An 18,104-nucleotide genomic window follows, 5' to 3' on the forward strand; every position below is an offset into this window, starting at 1 on the left:
CATATTTTCAATTAACATGACTATTTGATTACTAGGATGACTATATTATAATGACAGAATAGATCGTGACCCCCCTAAACTTGTTGACTTTTATTTGGTGTATCGCTAAACTCTGTGTTGGCTTAATTACCCCTCTCAACTTGGTAATTTGATAGTCGCACCCCCCCCCCCCCGAAATGCTGGCAACTCGTGAATGTGTAATACACGCGATGTCATATGATTTTTTTTTGTCCATGTGGCTTTTTTTAGAATAAATTATATATTTTTACCTTTTTAAGTTCATTAATTATTTAATCATCTTTTTACGGTCAATTTTGTATTAAAAAATTGAAACAATGATATTTTGACAATTTTTGTTTATTTGACTAAAGATAATAATATTTTAACCAAGACCAGGAAAAAAAAGAAATACACAGTTAGAAAGAATAATTGTTGTATCTAAAGAAGAACTAAATAAAATTTTAACAAAATATTTTATTTATTTTGCCCCAAAAAGGAAAAATGCACAATTGAAATAAATAAACTTTGCATGAAGATAATACACAATTTTTGTTTGTAGAAAATATTTGTTTGAATTTCTTTATTTTGGCTAAACCTTTTCTTAATATGGATAAAATAAATAAAGTTCCAACTAAATTTTATAAATTTGGGTCTTGAAAAATAAAAGAAATATATATCAACAAATAATCATTGCATCTGAAAAAGAATTAAAATACATTCAGAATAAAATATGCAATGTATATTAAAAAAAAGTATAGAGAAATACGATTGAAACAAATAAATTATTATACTGATTATGTGGCATTTAATAGTTGAAAATACCCACTTGGAAGCTGATTTTTTCGATTTTTCTTCCCTCTCACACAACTAAAAGAGAGTGCATTCACGCTCTTTGCCACATCAGCATTCAGGGGGGCCGCGACTATCAAATTACCAAGTTGAGGGGGTAATTAAGCCAACACAAAGTTTAGGTGTACACTAAATAAAAGTCGACAAGTTTAGGGGGGTTCTGATCTATTCTGCCTATTATAATTTATGTATGCTGCTTAATCAATATTTTGAATAACATTTGATAAATTTTAACACGCTAGCAATGTATTCCTTGGCTAAAGGAATTCTACATGTATATTTTATATCTTATTAACATAGCTACATTAATAGGAGATGTGAATAAAATTTTACAGCATTTTATGTCTTATCATTTTGTAAGAAGAAAAGACTCAAATTAATACTTAAAATTTTTATGTATTCGTGTTTAAAATTATGTGACACATTCTGTATTGTCATTTATAAGAAAAAAAACTCAAATTAGTATTTGAAAATTTTATTTATTACTAAAATATCAGATATTTAAAATTGAGAATTGATTATTTAATTTTGAGCTTTTCAAGTGTCCTTCCATTAAAATTAAGGGCAAATTTATATCAAAGTATAATGAGAGTGGTATATTTGAACCGAAAGTATAACATGAGGAGTATATTCAGCCCGAAAATATAACGAAAGATATATTTAAACTATTTCTAATAGTACAAGATTATATTTGACCTTTTTCCGAATAACTAATCACCTATATAAAATAATATACAAATTTACTCAACATTAATCTCTATATTTCTAATACTTTAATAACTTCAACCAGCTACAAAACGACCCTTATAATCTTGCCCTAATAAAGAATTTTATTTTACAACTTAGTATAAAACAAGTGGCATAATGTTGGTACTCAGGATAAGCACGTAGACATCGATACACTTGATTTTTACCCAAAACCCTTCGAGGGTTTTCGACTTGTTCAAATAGAGCACCCATTTTGCGAAGAAAATCAAATCTCTGATAGTGATCATAGTAGAGTGTTCTCTCTGCCCTAACCCACCCAACCCCCTCGCGAACTCCAAAATCTCAGAAGAACAGAAATCTCAACTTTTCTATTCAAATCGACAAGATGCATGCTCCAGTTCTTGTTATGCGTAAGTTTTTTTTTTTTGGTTCGTTTTCCCCTTTTCCGTGTTTTCTGTATACCCATTTACTTGTTTTGAATGAAAATGGCACGAGTGGAGCAGAACGGATCTGGATGATTCATGTAGTGTGACCCGAACTAATTTGGGATTGATGAAGGGGAATTTAGAGATAGAGTTTATAACTTGTTGGGGTTTGAACTAACTGATTGATTTGTTAATTGTCTCATTTTCGAAAAGCTCGATCTGTTGGTGCAAGATTGAGTTTTTAGACATGGATTGAGTAAGATGGGCTAAAGGGTCCATGAAGATGTTGTATATACTATGGTTTTGAGCTTTTCTGGTAGGGGGTTGATTGGTAGGGTGTACGATAACAATGCTGAGTAGAGTGTATCACTAATACAAGCAAACATTAGTGATGCTGTTATTAGTTATGCTAAGTTATTTCGTATGCTCATTTTGGTTAGGGGTAGTTTGGTAGGGTGTACAAGAACAGTGCCGAATGAGATGTATTAGTAATGCTTGTATTAGTTAAGCTAAGTTATTTCATATGCACTGTTTGGTTTGGTTTATTAAAAATAAGAGTTCGAAAAAAATTATTTGTGTATAAAAATACCCTCCACAAATATGGTGGAAAGGATGTGGAGAAGGTTTTGAGGACCATGATAGTGCCTGCATTAAAACCCCTTGCATTGTTAAGTCTATGATTTGTATGTACGAGTTATATCTAGGCTTAAAAAAATTGTACCAAACAAGGTATAAGTAATACCCAAAGCTATTGCATGTATTATTTTCTCTGATGCATCCTACCAAACGACCTCTTAATGTTTTAGTTTCTAGGACCCATTTAATTAGTTGTTTTCTTACAATGGTTGTATTGAGCAGAGGATTCTATGAAACGTGAGCAAGGTGGCAAGGTGCAGCGGGCGAACATCCAAGCGGCAAAGGTGTGCTTATTTGTCCATTTTTTCACCGGCTATTCTTAGAATAAGTAAACACAATTATTTTTTTAATATGCTTACTGATATACTTGTTTTTAGTAGCCGTTAAAATGGCGTGTTTGATGTAAACTTCGATGTTTCTTCGTTGGACGTTTAAATGAAGGAAGATATTGTTGATCCTTTTGAAATTGCTACATTTCTGTGCCCACTAGTTTAGTTCCTACTGTTTCCTGTGTTATGCATTTACGGATAATTCACTTGCTTATTCAATCATGCTAAATTGAACTTGACTTGGCTGATTTCTTTGTTGATATTGTTCTTTCATTTATTTGTTGTGCCTTTTGTCAGTAAAACTGCATAATGTGGTTACTCACAGGTTGCACTAAAATGCATGTTGACTGGTGTTCCTGAAAATGGAATTTACTGAGTTGAATATGTGCTATATTGGGTCCTTTTTCTCATTATGTTGTCTAAGCAATCCTTTAAAGCGTTGCTATTGACAATTTTTCTTAGGCAGTATCAACATTATACAAGAATGAATGAGATCCTCGTAAAAAAACCAGAATGATTGAGAAATTGTAGAATTCTTAGTCGTATTTTGGATGTTCTTGAAGTTTGAGGAGGCAAGTCTATTTACCAGTTCAAGTGTCTTCAAGGCATTTCTTGGATTTGCTGCTCTCAACCTAAAACAACAAACTGCATGTAAAGTTAAGTTAGAAAAAGAATACATTGGACAAACGAAGGATTTGAATTCCTCTTATTAGGTTCAAATCTCAGCGGAGGCAAAAAAACTAGGTGACTTTTTCCCATTTGCCTAAGCTTTGGTGGGCAGAGTCACCCAATACTTGTGCGGGTGGGAGGTAGGGTAGGGACTAGTCGAGTTGAGCGCAAGCTGTTTTGGACACCACCTTCATAACCAAATAAAGCGGGAATGAAGAATCGTTTATGTCTGTCTATTTTCAGAATTTATAATTGTTTTTCCCAGCTCATGTTAGTATGTATGTTGGTTCTCTTATGTTCCGTTTTGCTGCCAGGCTGTTGCCGACATTATCCGCACCACTTTGGGACCACGATCCATGTTAAAAATGCTCCTCGATGCTTCTGGAGGTAATATATTTGTGCACATGTTGAAACATATCATGAGCATATCCTCTTTCTTGGTATTTTTTGGTGAAAGTCATGAATGTTAATGAATAATTTCAGGAATTGTTGTAACCAATGATGGAAATGCAATTCTCCGTGAGCTAGATCTTGCTCACCCTGCAGCAAAGGTATATGCTCTCTCTCTGTCTCTCTCTCTCTCTGCTGACCCCTAGACATGTGTTTGTGTGTGTTCCCTTGTTTCATGGATTTTTGTTTTGGTTGTGTTAATGTTTGATTACATGCCATACTAGAATATGTTTGTGGTCGAATTGTTGTGTGCTTGCTTTCTTGTTTAAGCTTTCATATTGATTATATCTTTCTGCTGCTGCAGTCAATGATTGAACTAAGCCGCACCCAAGATGAAGAGGTAGGAGACGGAACAACATCAGTCATTGTCATTGGTATGTCTCTATTTAATTTTTTTGTCATTTAGGTGGATGGTTTTATCAGTTACATTGTTGTCGTGCAACTCATTAACTCACTCGGCTCTTTATCTTAGGTATCCAACTGTTAATCTTGTAAGCCTAATCAATTGATGCATATTGTCTAGCTGTTAGTTGTTTGAGGGGTGTTCAATTGGCGGGTTCAATAATCTTTAGTTTCAGTTTGCCTAAATTCTTTAGATAGGAGCCACTAGATTCAATGAAATCAATAGGCACACACTTTACAGAGCAGTGTTTTGGATTCAACTTCAGTTTCACAATATCGAAGTCCTTCCTGAAATTTAAATTTATTTGAAAAAGCATTCTACTTGAATCAATACTTAACTGAGGATACAAATTAAAACATCAATGAAATATGTGTATATCAACTTTGGATTTTTGGTGTAAATATTTGGATATAAGGGGTGCAGATTTTTTTCTGAAACTGGTAACATGTGTATATATATATTTATATTAAATCTGCACCACAACAGTGCTATCTACAATTTCAAAAACCCAACCTTGCTTAGGACTACGGCCTCACAAGGAACCTATCATATCAACTAGTGATTCAGTCTCCTCTACATAGTTTTTTTTACACCAAAAGTGAAACAAAAGAATACAATTCATCTTGTATTTCTGCACAGAATTGCGTTTGTCTTGAAAAATTCTATAGTTCTTCTCCTTCCAAATTGTCCACCATATAAAAGCTAGGACAAGTTCCCACCACTTCTTTTATCTCACTGCACCACCATTTTAGTTCCAGCACTTCAATAAATCACAGATTGTTGCTGGCATAGACCATCTTAGTCCTATTAAGTTCAAAAAAAGTTGCCACAATTGTCCACTTATAGGACAATGTAGAAACAGATGGCTATTGTTTTCTCTGGCTGCACCACACATACAACATGTAGAGCATAGATGAACTCCCCTTCTTCTTAAGTTTTCCTGAGTGAGACATGCTTCTCTTGCTACAAGCCAAGAAAAACATAAGACTTTGTAAGGGGCCTTAGTCTTCCAGATGAACGTCCATAGGATGATAGATTTCCTTAGTTCCTTATATTTGCAGTAAAGGAACTAATCCTTTGCTATGTAACTGCACATCTCTATGTACCAGCGTTCTTTTGAGTAAATGTTTTGCCTTTTTGATTTAACAAAAAAAAGAGAACATATGTCTACATAACTTTTATTTTTGGTGTAAGAGTAGCATATTGAATAATGTAGAACAATATTTGGACATTTAGAGATGCTAGGGAGGAAATTATAATAGGCTGCTTTTGAGCCTTCTTTCATATACTCCTGTGTACCATCTTGGTACTTTATTAAATAAAACCTTTACCTTATAAAACAAATGAGCCATGAAGACATGGACATTATATGTAGTCAAGCAATATATTTTAGCTCCAACCATGTACCTTTTTGGTCAATTTCTCGTGATGTTTCCAACCTACTTAATCCTGATCTGCATGTCAATGGTCACTTTTGACGCACTAGACTGGTAGAGGAATGGTGTTTGAGCTTGATTATGACACGTGTGCACATGAGGGAGGGAGGAAGGTGAATTAGGAGGCATGGAGGCTGAAATGGACTAGAATTGGGGAAGAGGACCAAAAAAGAGGAGGTCTGAGATACACTAGAAGACAAACAAAAACCAAGCCTATGTTTGATTGATGTGGATAGAGGGAGTAAGAGAGAAAGGTTACGAGCTAGAAATCTAGCCTCAAGACTTACAAATAAAAACAAGAAGGGGGAGTTAGAGAGGAAGTAAAATAAGAGGGGCAGAGGCTCTTGTCTTGTTTTTGAAGTTAAACTGAAATGGTGTGCAGTCCTCCGCATTTATTTCAATGCCTCTAAAGTGAGACAAGGGGTGAATTTCTTTTAAGTTGATAAAAAATGAGTTAAATTCTGGCACAATACTATGGTGAGAAGTGTATAAAAAATCTCTACGCTGTCTGCTTACTTCTTTTACAATATTAATTATGTTATCAATATTTTTGAAGCCGGTGAGATGCTCCATGTTGCGGAAGCTTTTATTGACAAGAAGTATCATCCTACAGTAATATGTAGAGGTAACAGACGAGCCTTAAGGTTTTATATCCTTCGGCCCAAGTTCTCAAAGATTAATATATATACTCCTGTGACCAGCTTACGCTAAAGCTCTTGAGGATGCTGTTGCCGTGCTTGACAAAATTGCAATGACAGTTGATGTGGAAGATCGTAAGCTCCCTCTGCTTCTTAGATTTCCTTTTCTTTTCGTAACTCCACTGTGAGTACTTCTATACGTACTTCTATGTTTTAGTAGTTCCATGCCCGGAGAGATTAGATAAATGATTTTTTGGATGTCTTTTCTAAAACTTTTGGAATTGCTTTTGGATTACAGGTAAAATAAGCTAAAACAGAAAAAAGAATACTAGTTGAGTTTGCTATTTGTTTTTAGTGCTGAAGAGAATTTTGTGTGGTTGCTGGAATTGCTAGGTCTTGATGTGGGGTTGTAAGCAGATAAACAGCAATGTTTAAATAAGTTCTTGAAATAGCTTTTTGTTACTAACATTTGAATCGAGTATATGGGAGTTACACTTTTTTGGAACTGGATATGGAAGTTACAGTTTTTTGAAACTGGATATGGAAGTTACAGTTTTTTGAAACTGGATATGGAAGTTGCACTTTTAACTAATAAAAGAGCACTGTAGTATGATAATCTCATCTCTGGACAAGCTTTACTTTTATATTGAATGAGCAAATTGCTCCGAACTTTAAGATCAGCCTTTTGTGCGTTTCGTTTAACTTAATCCTTCTTTCTTGTATTTTGATTTTCGCGTCGCTCCCTGCTCTTTTTCAAGTTGACATTTTTCGTGCTTATAGCAGGAATATATTTTATGCTATTATTGTAGCTCGTACATAAGTAATAGGTTTTCTGAATGTTTTTAACATGCATTATTACTCAAAATAATTGCTAACTGTGGCAGGTGAAACAATGTTGGGGCTGGTGAAGAGTTGCATCGGCACAAAATTTACTAGTCAATTCGGGGATTTAATTGCAGTAAGTAAAATTTATTTTTAATACCCCCCATCCCCACGCATCCACCCACAAAGCTGCATGAAGAAATAAATTGAAAAACTTACATCTGGAGGTACTTGGAGCGAAATGTATACTTGTTCTACAGCTGTTTCCATATATCTCAGACTATCTTTTGAAGGAAGTCCAAAAAGTTAAATTGTTTAATTTAGTATTGTTTCTTAATTTTGTATAGATCGCCTCTTCTTGAAGGTATGCACTATATATACCTACTAGTGGGAATAACAGAAAGCATAACATACATTCGTGCCTAGATATCTTTCCCATGAGTTCTATTACCCCACAACAAAATGGTTTGAACATCAAGAAGGAAGACATGGATACATGATTTTTTTTTTCTCGGAAAGGGTAAATAATTAATTGTTTGAAGATCACGAAGAAACACATGCATACAGACTAGTTGACTGCTGTTTTTTAAAATCAGTAAGACTAGTTAACTACTAATGTTTCTTATTATTTTCTTATAGTTATATAGATACTTGGTTCTTGTATTTCTTTCCATAGCATATAATTGATAATGATTTTAGAAGTTACTTCCCATAATTTGATTGACAGATTTTTGGGATTGAGGCATAATTCTTGTATTTGCGTGTATATATATATATATATACAACAACAACAACAACAACAACCCAGTGAAATCCCACAACATGGGGTCTGGGGAGGGTAGAATGTACGCAGACCTTACTCCTACCAAGGTAGGATTTGCGTATATATATATATATATATATATGGAGGGATATAAGTTGATGGGAATTGAACCTCAGATTTCTTGGTTCCAGCACCTCGACTTTGGTTTGGTAACCACCTCAAGTCTTCACTGGGCAACTAGTTGATTGATATATGGATGAATGATAGTTGGATTTATTGAAGAAGTCTTCCTTCAAGAAGTCCTTTACTGCAATAGGATTAAATATGGATGTGTGGTCACACCAAGAGCGACAGGATTAGAAATGAGGCTATTCGGGACAAGGTAGGAGTGGCCTCGGTGGAAGACAAGATGCGGGAAATGCGACTGAGATGGTTTGGGCATGTGAAGAGGAGAGACACAGATGACCCAGTGAGAAGGTGTGAGAGGTTGGCTATGGATGGCTACAGAAGAGGTAGGGGTAGGCCGAAGAAGTATTGGGGAGAGGTGATTAGACAGGACATGGCTCAGTTACAGCTTACCGAGGACATGACCTTAGATAGGAGGCTGTGGAGGACCCACATTAGGGTAGAAGGCTAGTACATAGTATCGTTATTCTTCCCTATTCATAGGCGCACTAGCACATTACAATTCCTTGTACTCTCATTTCTGCTATTTCTGTTACTATTTATTGCTTTCAGTACTTTTGATTACTCTATTTTATCTGTGATGCCTTCGTGATTTATTTTTCTATAGCGCTTTGAATTTTTTTTAACTTTATCTGACCCCCTTTTCCGTTTTTTTTTTTTTTTTTTTTTTTTTTTTTTTTTTTTTTTTTGAGCCGAGGGTCTCTCGGAAACAGCCGTCCTACCTTGGTAGGAGTAAGGTCTGCGTACAATCTACCCTCCCCAGACCCCACGTTGTGGGATTTCACTGGGTTGTTGTTGTTGTTGTTGTTGTTGTTGTATGTATTCAATGTTCATTGTCTGATTATTATTATCTCAGGATTTAGCAATTGATGCCACAAGAATGGTTGGCATGGAACTTGGCCAAGGGTTACGTGAGGTAGACATCAAGAAGTACATCAAGGTTGAGAAGGTGCCCGGTGGGCAATTGGAAGACTCTGTGGTGCTTAAAGGAGTAATGATGAACAAAGATGTAGTTGCCCCTGGCAAAATGAAGAGGAAGATTGTAAACCCTCGCATCATTCTACTTGATTGTCCATTAGAGTACAAGAAAGGCGAGAACCAAACCAATGCAGAGCTCCTTAGAGAGGAGGATTGGACTGTCCTCTTGAAAATGGAAGAGGAGTACATTGAAAACATGTGCGCACAGATACTTAAATTCAAGCCGGACGTGGTTATTACTGAAAAGGGACTTAGTGATCTGGCATGCCATTATCTGTGCAAGGCTGGTGTCAGTGCAATCAGAAGGCTAAGGAAGACAGACAATAACAGAATTGCTAAGGCATGTGGGGCAGTTATTGTTAATAGACCTGATGAGTTGCAAGAATCTGATGTTGGTACTGGTGCTGGTCTGTTTGAGGTGAAAAAAATTGGGGATGAGTTCTTTACTTTCATTGTCGATTGCAAGGATCCGAAAGCATGTACTATACTTTTAAGGGGTGCGAGCAAAGATCTACTGAATGAAGTAGAAAGAAATCTACAGGTATTTCCTCAATTCCATAGGCGTAGCAGATGATATCTGTAATTCACACTATTTTGAGCTGCTCCATATGCCTTTTCAGGATGCAATGTCTGTCGCTAGAAACATCATCAAGTGTCCTAAACTAGTTCCCGGTGGTGGTGCAACAGAGTTAACTGTATCTGCCATGTTGAAGCAGAAAAGTTCATCCGTTGAAGGCATAGAAAAGGTAAGTTGTGTTCTTCAAGTTAATTGCTATTCTTTTGCAGATTGAAATCAAGTCATGAATATATTATCTGCTGAGACTCTTCGTGGAAATTGAAAAAAAGCAAATGGATGTTAATACTTTCATCCTTCGTTGTCACATATGCAGTGGCCTTATGAAGCTGCTGCAATTGCTTTTGAAGCTATACCAAGAACTTTGGCTCAGAACTGTGGTGTTAATGTGATTCGTACTATGACCGCTCTTCAAGGAAAGGTAAAAACTTTACTTTTTGAGGTGGATATGCTATCCTTCCTTTATTTGTGTTCTTCATCTAATTCTTTTCATATACCTATAGCATGCAAATGGTGAGAATGCATGGATAGGCATAGATGGAAACACTGGTGAGATTGCCGACATGAAAGAGCGGAAGGTATGATATTAAGTTCTTCCTTCATACACTCCATGACCCCATGAGAACTAGACAGGGGGCTGGGGTTACACACATGTGTGCATAAGCGTGTAAATTAGATTTTATTAGGTGAATGAAGAATGATTATATGGTTGATTCGACACATTTTATTGGACAGTGATAGATGCTGCACCTGTTGTCGTCTTTTAATATCTTTTGAGTAAAAATTTAGGAATTTGTATTGATTCAAGCATCTTTAAACATGTCCAGATATGGGACTCCTATGCTGTAAAAGCACAGGCTTTTAAAACTGCCATTGAAGCTGCTTGCCTACTTCTGAGAATTGATGACATTGTGAGTGGAATAAAGAAGAAGCAAGCCCCTGGAGCAGGACAAGGTCCATCAAAACCAAAAATCGATGAAGAAGGCGATGCAGACAATGACCAGCTAATTCCGGAATGAACATGACACTCCATGCTGCAGTGGAGTGCTTCCGAAACTCAGACTGCTTCTGAAAACCATTTTGAAGTTTTCCTCTATTAGACTTTAGTGTAGGTTACCCCTGACTGATTGTTTGATATTTTTGTGCTTGACATGTAACTTCTGCTGTTTTTGACTGCTGGCAGTTGTTGGTTGTCAATATTTTCGCGTTGTATTTGATATAGATTCTGTTTCAGTTTGAGGTTTTAAATTATTTTGATGTTGCAAGTACGATGATTCTGTCGTGGTTAGTAAATCAATGTAGGGGTATCAGTATTGATTATCAGGCTGTTTTTGAACGATCCACCAAGTTAAAGGCCATACGAAGTCTGAAACCAAATTCAGGAAAATCATGTACTAACACAAGTAAAAAGACAATTTATGAATTTGGGTTTCATAACTTAGAAGGGCCAAAATAAAAATGTAAGTCACGATGAGTATTGTTTATTAGAACGTATTTGAAGCACCCACCAAATTTAGAATAAATCAGCATGAATACACACAAAAATAATTAATGAATTTGTATTTTTATAACATCGAGATGTCAAAATAAACGTATAAACATTAGTCATGGAGAATATGGTGAGTACTAAGTCAGATACTGTTATTGGTGGAAACGGAGTTCACAAACAATTTTTTTTTTTAAAAAATCTACTAATACACAAAAAAGATTTAATAATTCATGAATAAATGTTAAATGTCAAAATAAACAACCCTAATTTTAGGCCAAAAACAATCTACAATAAAAGTCAAAAAATCAATATATATTACAACACATGGGAACAAAATCATTCGTTGCGAGTTGTCGCTAATAAATATACAAGTCGATAATGACCACAAAAGGTTGTGTATCACATCAGTTCAACTCAAAATCTCTGAGACAAAGTTGATAGTATCGATAGGTGTTTGCTTTTGGAGTTTCTATTTAAAGGAATGATTATAACAGAATCAAATGCACTAAATCTGGGGGGCAAATTGTACATATGAACGTATTTATCGTGGTCGGAACTTGGGTCTGACTGTGATCACCCCAGGCCTTGTCTCCTCATAACGATATCTGCACAACATGAGATTCACATTTCACTTAGATTATTGACTGGGGAAGAAAAAAGAGCATTCGCTAACCGTTAGACTCAGGCAAAAGCACTTGGAAGAGAAATATACCCGTTCTCCACGAGAAAGCTTCTTATAGCCATTGGAAGCGCAGCTTGTCCCCGGCTATGAATACCTTTACCTGTGAAATACAGCAACACTTCACACTAGTCAGACAACCTTATGCTTGTAAATCAGTGAAGGGGCCCTAATAACAAAAGAGGCTCCAAAAGAATAAAATTCAAAAACAAGCGATAATCCATGAGAAGTTTTGACACCAGGAGACCACCATTACATGTTCTATTAAAGGGAAGGACTACAAACTCATTTAAATACATGATGCTATGATCCAGTAACATGTATGAGGTTGAGCTCCACGATTGTGATTCACCACATATCAAGCATAGCAATTCAAGTAGGCTACTCAATCTTCCTAGTAAAAAGCACCTAAAAGCACAATATTTTTAGAAAATGCACAATTCTCATAATACTTCCAGATAGTAAGAGAATGCCTAGAGCTAAAGAAATAGAGCAAATGATGAAGAGCAAGTCATTAAGTAAGAACAGGTTCAGACACACTCCAACTTATAACTACAACTACATTGAAGAACCTTGTTGCTGGTGAATAAATCTCGACTTGTAAGATGTATCATATCCTTGAGCAACAATTTTCAAGAGGAAAATACCTGTTATGACCTCTAAGAAAGCTGGCCGCTGCTTATTCAATGGGGACCCTTTGCTCTCATTGTCCACATCAATACGACCTGAAGACTCAATAGAGACAGCAGGTCCAAAGCTGCGCTTCAAGTTCACTTGATTCATATGGGCAGCAAGATTCTTTGTCACCTGAGTTTCAATCTTTTGCAAATGTTCGTGTAAGGCTTGAACTGCCTCTTTAGCATGAAGACCATGCAAGTCCAGTGTCCATTGATCATTCTTACTGTTGCGGGCAGTCAAAATTTCTTTTGCGGCCTGGGCATTTAGCCTATTAGCAGCAACCCACTCTTCTCGGGCTTTTAGAGAAAAATGTTGGGCAGATAAGTGGTCACCTCTGAGATAGGCCTCACTGGAAGCCTTAGAATGTCGGGCTGCTGACCTGTTTATAGAAGGAGAGAGGATGTCAGAATTGATTTAATAATAATTTGGATAAGAGCTTAACACGTTCAAAACCATGAAACTTCTAATAATTACGGTTGCAATGATAATAACAAAGAACGAAGATTGTTTGTTTCAACTTTCATCATAGTATGTTGCATGACAGTTTTTTTGGAAAGACGATATCTGCTATTGAAGTTGTTTGGCCTCTATAATTCTCCCAATGTTTCATACTAAAATACGCCAAATATAATTAATTATCTTTATTTAAGAACCAAACCTGCCAGAGCTTTGAGAAGAAATCTTCTGTTCACAGGATCTTAGAGAGTATCACTTAAGATACAGAAAAATCAATAACAAAAGAAATGTTCACCAACTACCACTGTCTTCCATTTATGTTAAAAAAAACAAACTAAATACCCTTTCATGAAAAACACACTCAATCTACCAGTCTTAACTGCCCTGATTTACCCTGGTAGAATTTTAAATATATTACCCACTAGGTGTCTGCACCAATAGATGAAAGAAATCTTTGATATTTAAATAGTGGGCTATGTAGACAGCGTGTTATCATTGTGCTTTAGCTGCAAATTGTCTGCATCCAATCTTTCCACCTGATTCTCTATTTACTTCGAAAAAGGTGTTAATACTGACTATCGGTAAATGAAAGGAGGGGAGATGGAAAAGTTGTTGGACTTCTTTTTCCTCTCACGAATGTAGTCTTATTTCTTTTTGATTCCTCAAATTAGTGCATGGTTCAGATTTTCAATAAAAGAATCATAGTTTTCTGAGAAAGAATAATAAGAATCAGAGTTTTAATAATTTGGTGAAATCATAATGGTTTTGGTTTCTTAATCAAGTTACTGGCCTCCCCAGACCCCACTTAGTGGGATTTCACTGGGTATGTTGTTGTTGTTTGTAATCAAGTTACTGGCCTGAACAAAACCCAGCCAATGCTTGACCCTTCGCTGGTATAAGTTGTCCTTATCGTCAGTATAAACTATCCTAGCAATCTTAAATGAAATTAAAAAAAAAACAAGGAAGCAGGGAAAAGGTCAATCAATCATGTTTTCACTCAAAAGATAAACACCTATAGACAAGTGCAAGTAAAATCTACCTCATCATCTTCACCGCATCCTTCCGATGGATCGAGTAAATATCATCCTCTTCCCACTCAGGCTCAACCGGTACAAACCTCATACTCCGCACTGCTTCATCAAAATGAAGTTTGTTCTCGTGAAAAACACAGTTATTTATTAGTTCTTGACTGTTGCTCTGAAGACACTTAGCAAGTGCATGACTCAAATCATCCAGATCCACATTGTCTGTCAATGACACTCCTTTATTAGCAGCAAACTTACTAATATTCACGAGAGAATCCTTACTACTAGACTTCACTCCTTTAGTATCTGTGTCTACGTCTTTAAATTTTTGTATGCAGGGAGTATCTGCTTCTTCTGTAGTTGTTCTGTTGTCATGTGCAACATATGTATGATCAGGAGATACCATTGCTTCCAACAATGTCAAGGCCTTATTGAAATCATTTACACCAGCCATGACATCTGTGATCAAGGTGTCATCAGCCCATGGCTGGAGCTCTTTCAGCTTTTGACACACCTCATGAAAACCTCTTTCTTGGATAAAACCATCACTCTGGTTGAAACAAGAATCGCCAACTTGAATTTGATTTGCATCAGACTCTTTATTGGCTGTTAAAGATGGAAAACTTACAGATGGTAGCAGCAAGGATGAAAAAGGCTTCTCTAGAATTGCTCCACTGCTCTTTGCGATGCTTTGAGATGGACCCCTCAAGGAAGTGGAAGGAACGGACAAGTGGGGGAAGGTTTCTCTCTCAGGCTCTGGCTCAAGATCTTGTTGCTTCAGTCTCTCATTAAGGTCAAATGCAGCCCAACCAGAAGTCTTAGCCCTCCTCCCAGACATCTTCTTACGTAGAGGACTTGTTACTCTCGTAGAAGCAGCCATCATAAGTTGACATAGAAAGCACTTAAAAAGTCATTTTAAGTGCCACACCACCACCTCTTCTTGGCTATAATTTAAATAGTGTCTCCTTAATTCAAGTTTAAGTTTTGGCTCAAAATGATAGCTTTACTGAAAGAGTTTAAACTGCACAAAAATTCCAAAGTCAAATTTCAAATGAAAAATAATGCACTTTTAGAGGATTCGACATGGGTGTGGCTGCATTTTTGGAGAGTCCGAGCAACATAGGTTAAAAGTGACAAATAAAAGGGAAAATCAATTCTTGGAATAGTAGACAAGTAAAAGTGAATGGAGGGAGTAATAAATGTTCCTAATCAAAGCCTTAATGTCCAATAGATATCAGCTTCACCAAACTTATAATTTCCTACAACTTAACATAAAGGTGTGACTTATTGGTCAATGGAGTGAGTTGAGCACGATGAGGTCTCACGTTCAATTCCAGAAATAAAACACAAGGTTATTTCTTTTCATTTGTTCTAGTCTTGGTTAACAGAGTTAACTTAGAACTATGTTACATGTTGTTGATGGGAGGTATCAAGTATCCGTGGAATTAGTCGAGTTGTGCAATAATTGGTCCGAACAACAGGGTTATAGAAAAAAAAAATCCTACAACTTACCAAACCTTTACACCATTCAGAAACAGCTAAACTCCAAACTTTCAATAAAGCAGTAAAAATCCAACCTTTAGCTAATAGTTTAAGAAAAGAGAGTTCTTAGTAATAAACATATATAAGCAGGAATCAAGGGCAAAATTGTCAATATACCTTCGGGAATTTTCTTCGAATACAAAAAATTGAAAGAGAAATCAGGAAAAGTTGAACCGGAGGTATCGTATCCAAGGGGTGAAAGGCGTGAATGAAGGATTAGAGAGCTGAGATGAAAACTGAAGAATCGGAGATTGGTTGTTGGAGGCGGCGGACGGCGATGCTGAAAGAGATCTGCTTCTGCAATCCATAAACGGCTGGTGAATTTTCCGATTGAATCTCCGGCGATCGGCGAGAAGAAAAAGAGAATTTGAAAAGGAAGAAAATACAGAGAATAATAATAATTCAAATTAAAGGAATGAAATTAAATGGAGAAAAAAAAAAGAGAAAAATCTCAATAACTCAACTGCCACAATTTCCCCCTTTTTTTAATTTTTATTTTTTAGTTTATGAATATTTTATTTTATATGTGGTTTGGGAAAAAGGGTTCCCACAAGGACATAATACCTTTGTTTGTGACTTGAAAAGTCAATTTTGGAATTCTACATCTATTAATTAAAAAAAAAATTAATCAAAATGTTTCTTATTATTGAAAAAAAGAAAGAATTGGTGTGTAACATACAAGACGGTTAATTATGATATTCTTAGAAATTTTAATTTATCAAAACTAGCTTAGTAAAGTAGAAATCATTAATTGTCAATTGTTCATAGTGCCGTGAAAGAGGGTGTAACTTTAATCGTTCGATTCAAATTTTGAGGATAGTGAAAATCAAAGAAAATTATAGTTGATAATGATATAACCTTTAATTATTAGATAAAGACGAGCGCAAATTCTCAAAATGAAAAAAATAAATTAACATGGATGTGTGTCTCGTTTAGATCATGAGCTAATATTAAAATTAAAAAAATAACTTTTATAGTATCAATGATCAATATCGGGTAGCATGAAAAAAGTAATAAAGTGAAATTTGGATACTATGAAATACTCGGAACATTGCAAGTTTTGGTGCAAGCCTTAGAGCTACATTTTGTTTATACGAGTAAAAAGAAAAGAAAAAGATCAAAAATATCCCTCAACTTTCATTTATTAGTTGACTTTCTCTTTTGTAGATAAAATGATTGTCCTAGCAGCATCGCGTACTCTCAAATTTTCAAGAATGGAAGACAAAATATCATCTGATAACTGACTCAAATAATTCTTCTTTGTCTCATCAACCTCAAAAATCTAAAATTTATATACATCACGTAGTATTAACATGTATACTCTTTATTATTCAATGGAAAAAAAAAGTGAATTTTCATAAATAACTTAGTCTAATAAGCTGAAATAGCTAAAGTTTAGATAATCATATTTCCTAATTATAGTTATATCTGTTTGTATAATTCGCACGTTCATTTGTATAATTTACACATCTCATAAATAGACTTTACACCCACTTCCTCATCTTCTTTCACTTCCTCAGAGTTTATCTCATCTTCTTTACATCCACTTCCTCCTCTTTCACTTCTTTAGATTTTACATCTATTTCCTCTGCCAATCTCTCCACATGGTTCCAAATTGCATTGTTCCATAGGCTATTCATGTTATTCCTACAAAAAATGTTGCATATTATGGACATTAATTAATTCAAAATCTATCAATGTTGTGAATTAGGTACTTCTTTCCTCCTATATTAACTGTCATGTATATTAAAAATATTTGTTTCAAAATAATTGTCAACTTAAACAATCAAGATAACATTAATTATTCTAGAATTAAGAGGCACATAAATAGATAAAGATTAAAGAACTACTAAGGGGTACATTAGTCAAATAATGCTTCTAATTAATGTTTTCTTAAAGGTTGTTCAAAATCTTATCATGACAAATAAAATAAGACGGAAGGAGTAATATTAAACTTGTCTTTTTTTGATATGTTATAGGTAAAAAATAAAAGTGAAAAAATATATTTTTCGAATGGTAGACAAATAACAGTGAACAAAGTTAGTATTTTCTCTTCTTTTTTCTTATATTTTTAATTGTATTGAAGTATTTTTGAAACATGAAGTTTTAACTTAAAATGGTAAGGGGTCGTTTGGTGGTGGATAAGATAAAATAGTCTTGGGATAAATTTTTAGTAACCCTCAATTGTTTATTTGGTTGCATGAGATAATTTATCCTAGGATTAATAATTATGACTGAGATAAATTATCCTTCCCTATGAGTGCTATAGTAATCTCGGGATAAAGTAGGTAAATGACAAAAATATCCCTTTAAGTCATTTTTATACATCACTTGTCACATTCATAAAGGGTATTTTTGTAAATAAATAA

General features: G+C 35.1%; 2 protein-coding genes across 4 annotated transcripts; one reads left to right on the plus strand and one right to left on the minus strand.

Moving 5' to 3' along the window:
- Positions 1 to 1,721: 1,721 nt before the first annotated feature.
- LOC129881165 (T-complex protein 1 subunit gamma) lies at positions 1,722 to 11,134 on the plus strand. Its single transcript, XM_055955545.1, has 13 exons — positions 1,722 to 1,967; positions 2,841 to 2,902; positions 3,931 to 4,003; positions 4,100 to 4,167; positions 4,371 to 4,440; positions 6,462 to 6,530; positions 6,607 to 6,678; positions 7,428 to 7,501; positions 9,171 to 9,833; positions 9,913 to 10,038; positions 10,183 to 10,287; positions 10,370 to 10,444; positions 10,694 to 11,134. The coding sequence occupies exons 1-13, from the start codon at positions 1,943 to 1,945 to the stop codon at positions 10,883 to 10,885; spliced, it is 1,674 nt and encodes a 557-aa protein (XP_055811520.1). The 5' UTR covers positions 1,722 to 1,942; the 3' UTR covers positions 10,886 to 11,134.
- A 507-nt stretch (positions 11,135 to 11,641) lies between these two features.
- Positions 11,642 to 16,180, minus strand: LOC129881166 (uncharacterized). Of its 3 annotated transcripts, none has more exons than XM_055955547.1 (5): positions 15,853 to 16,180; positions 14,208 to 15,214; positions 12,682 to 13,091; positions 12,068 to 12,137; positions 11,642 to 11,960 (listed from the first exon to the last, which is right to left on the minus strand). In XM_055955547.1, exons 2-5 carry the CDS (start codon positions 15,074 to 15,076, stop codon positions 11,897 to 11,899), a joined length of 1,413 nt encoding a protein of 470 aa, XP_055811522.1. In that variant the 5' UTR covers positions 15,077 to 15,214; positions 15,853 to 16,180; the 3' UTR covers positions 11,642 to 11,896. The 3 variants fall into 3 exon arrangements, with proteins under 3 accessions (XP_055811522.1, XP_055811523.1, XP_055811521.1); XM_055955548.1 differs by having other exon boundaries at positions 14,208 to 14,743; positions 14,822 to 16,179; XM_055955546.1 differs by having other exon boundaries at positions 14,208 to 16,180.
- Positions 16,181 to 18,104: the final 1,924 nt, after the last annotated feature.

Source organism: Solanum dulcamara, chromosome 2 (assembly GCF_947179165.1).
Source record: "Solanum dulcamara chromosome 2, daSolDulc1.2, whole genome shotgun sequence".
NCBI classification, from domain to species: Eukaryota; Viridiplantae; Streptophyta; class Magnoliopsida; order Solanales; family Solanaceae; genus Solanum; species Solanum dulcamara.

Coding starts and splice junctions, on each gene's coding strand:
- LOC129881166 (XM_055955547.1), bottom strand. CDS start 15,076: ATGATGGCTGCTTCTACGAGAGTAACAAGTCCTCTACGTAAGAAGATG. Junction 13,092..14,207: donor GATGCGGTGAAGATGATGAG/GTAGATTTTACT, acceptor TTCTATAAACAG/GTCAGCAGCCCGACATTCTA. Junction 12,138..12,681: donor TTTCTTAGAGGTCATAACAG/GTATTTTCCTCT, acceptor TGTATTTCACAG/GTAAAGGTATTCATAGCCGG.
- LOC129881165 (XM_055955545.1), top strand. CDS start 1,943: ATGCATGCTCCAGTTCTTGTTATGC. Junction 6,531..6,606: donor TCCTACAGTAATATGTAGAG/GTAACAGACGAG, acceptor TCCTGTGACCAG/CTTACGCTAAAGCTCTTGAG. Junction 6,679..7,427: donor GACAGTTGATGTGGAAGATC/GTAAGCTCCCTC, acceptor TAACTGTGGCAG/GTGAAACAATGTTGGGGCTG.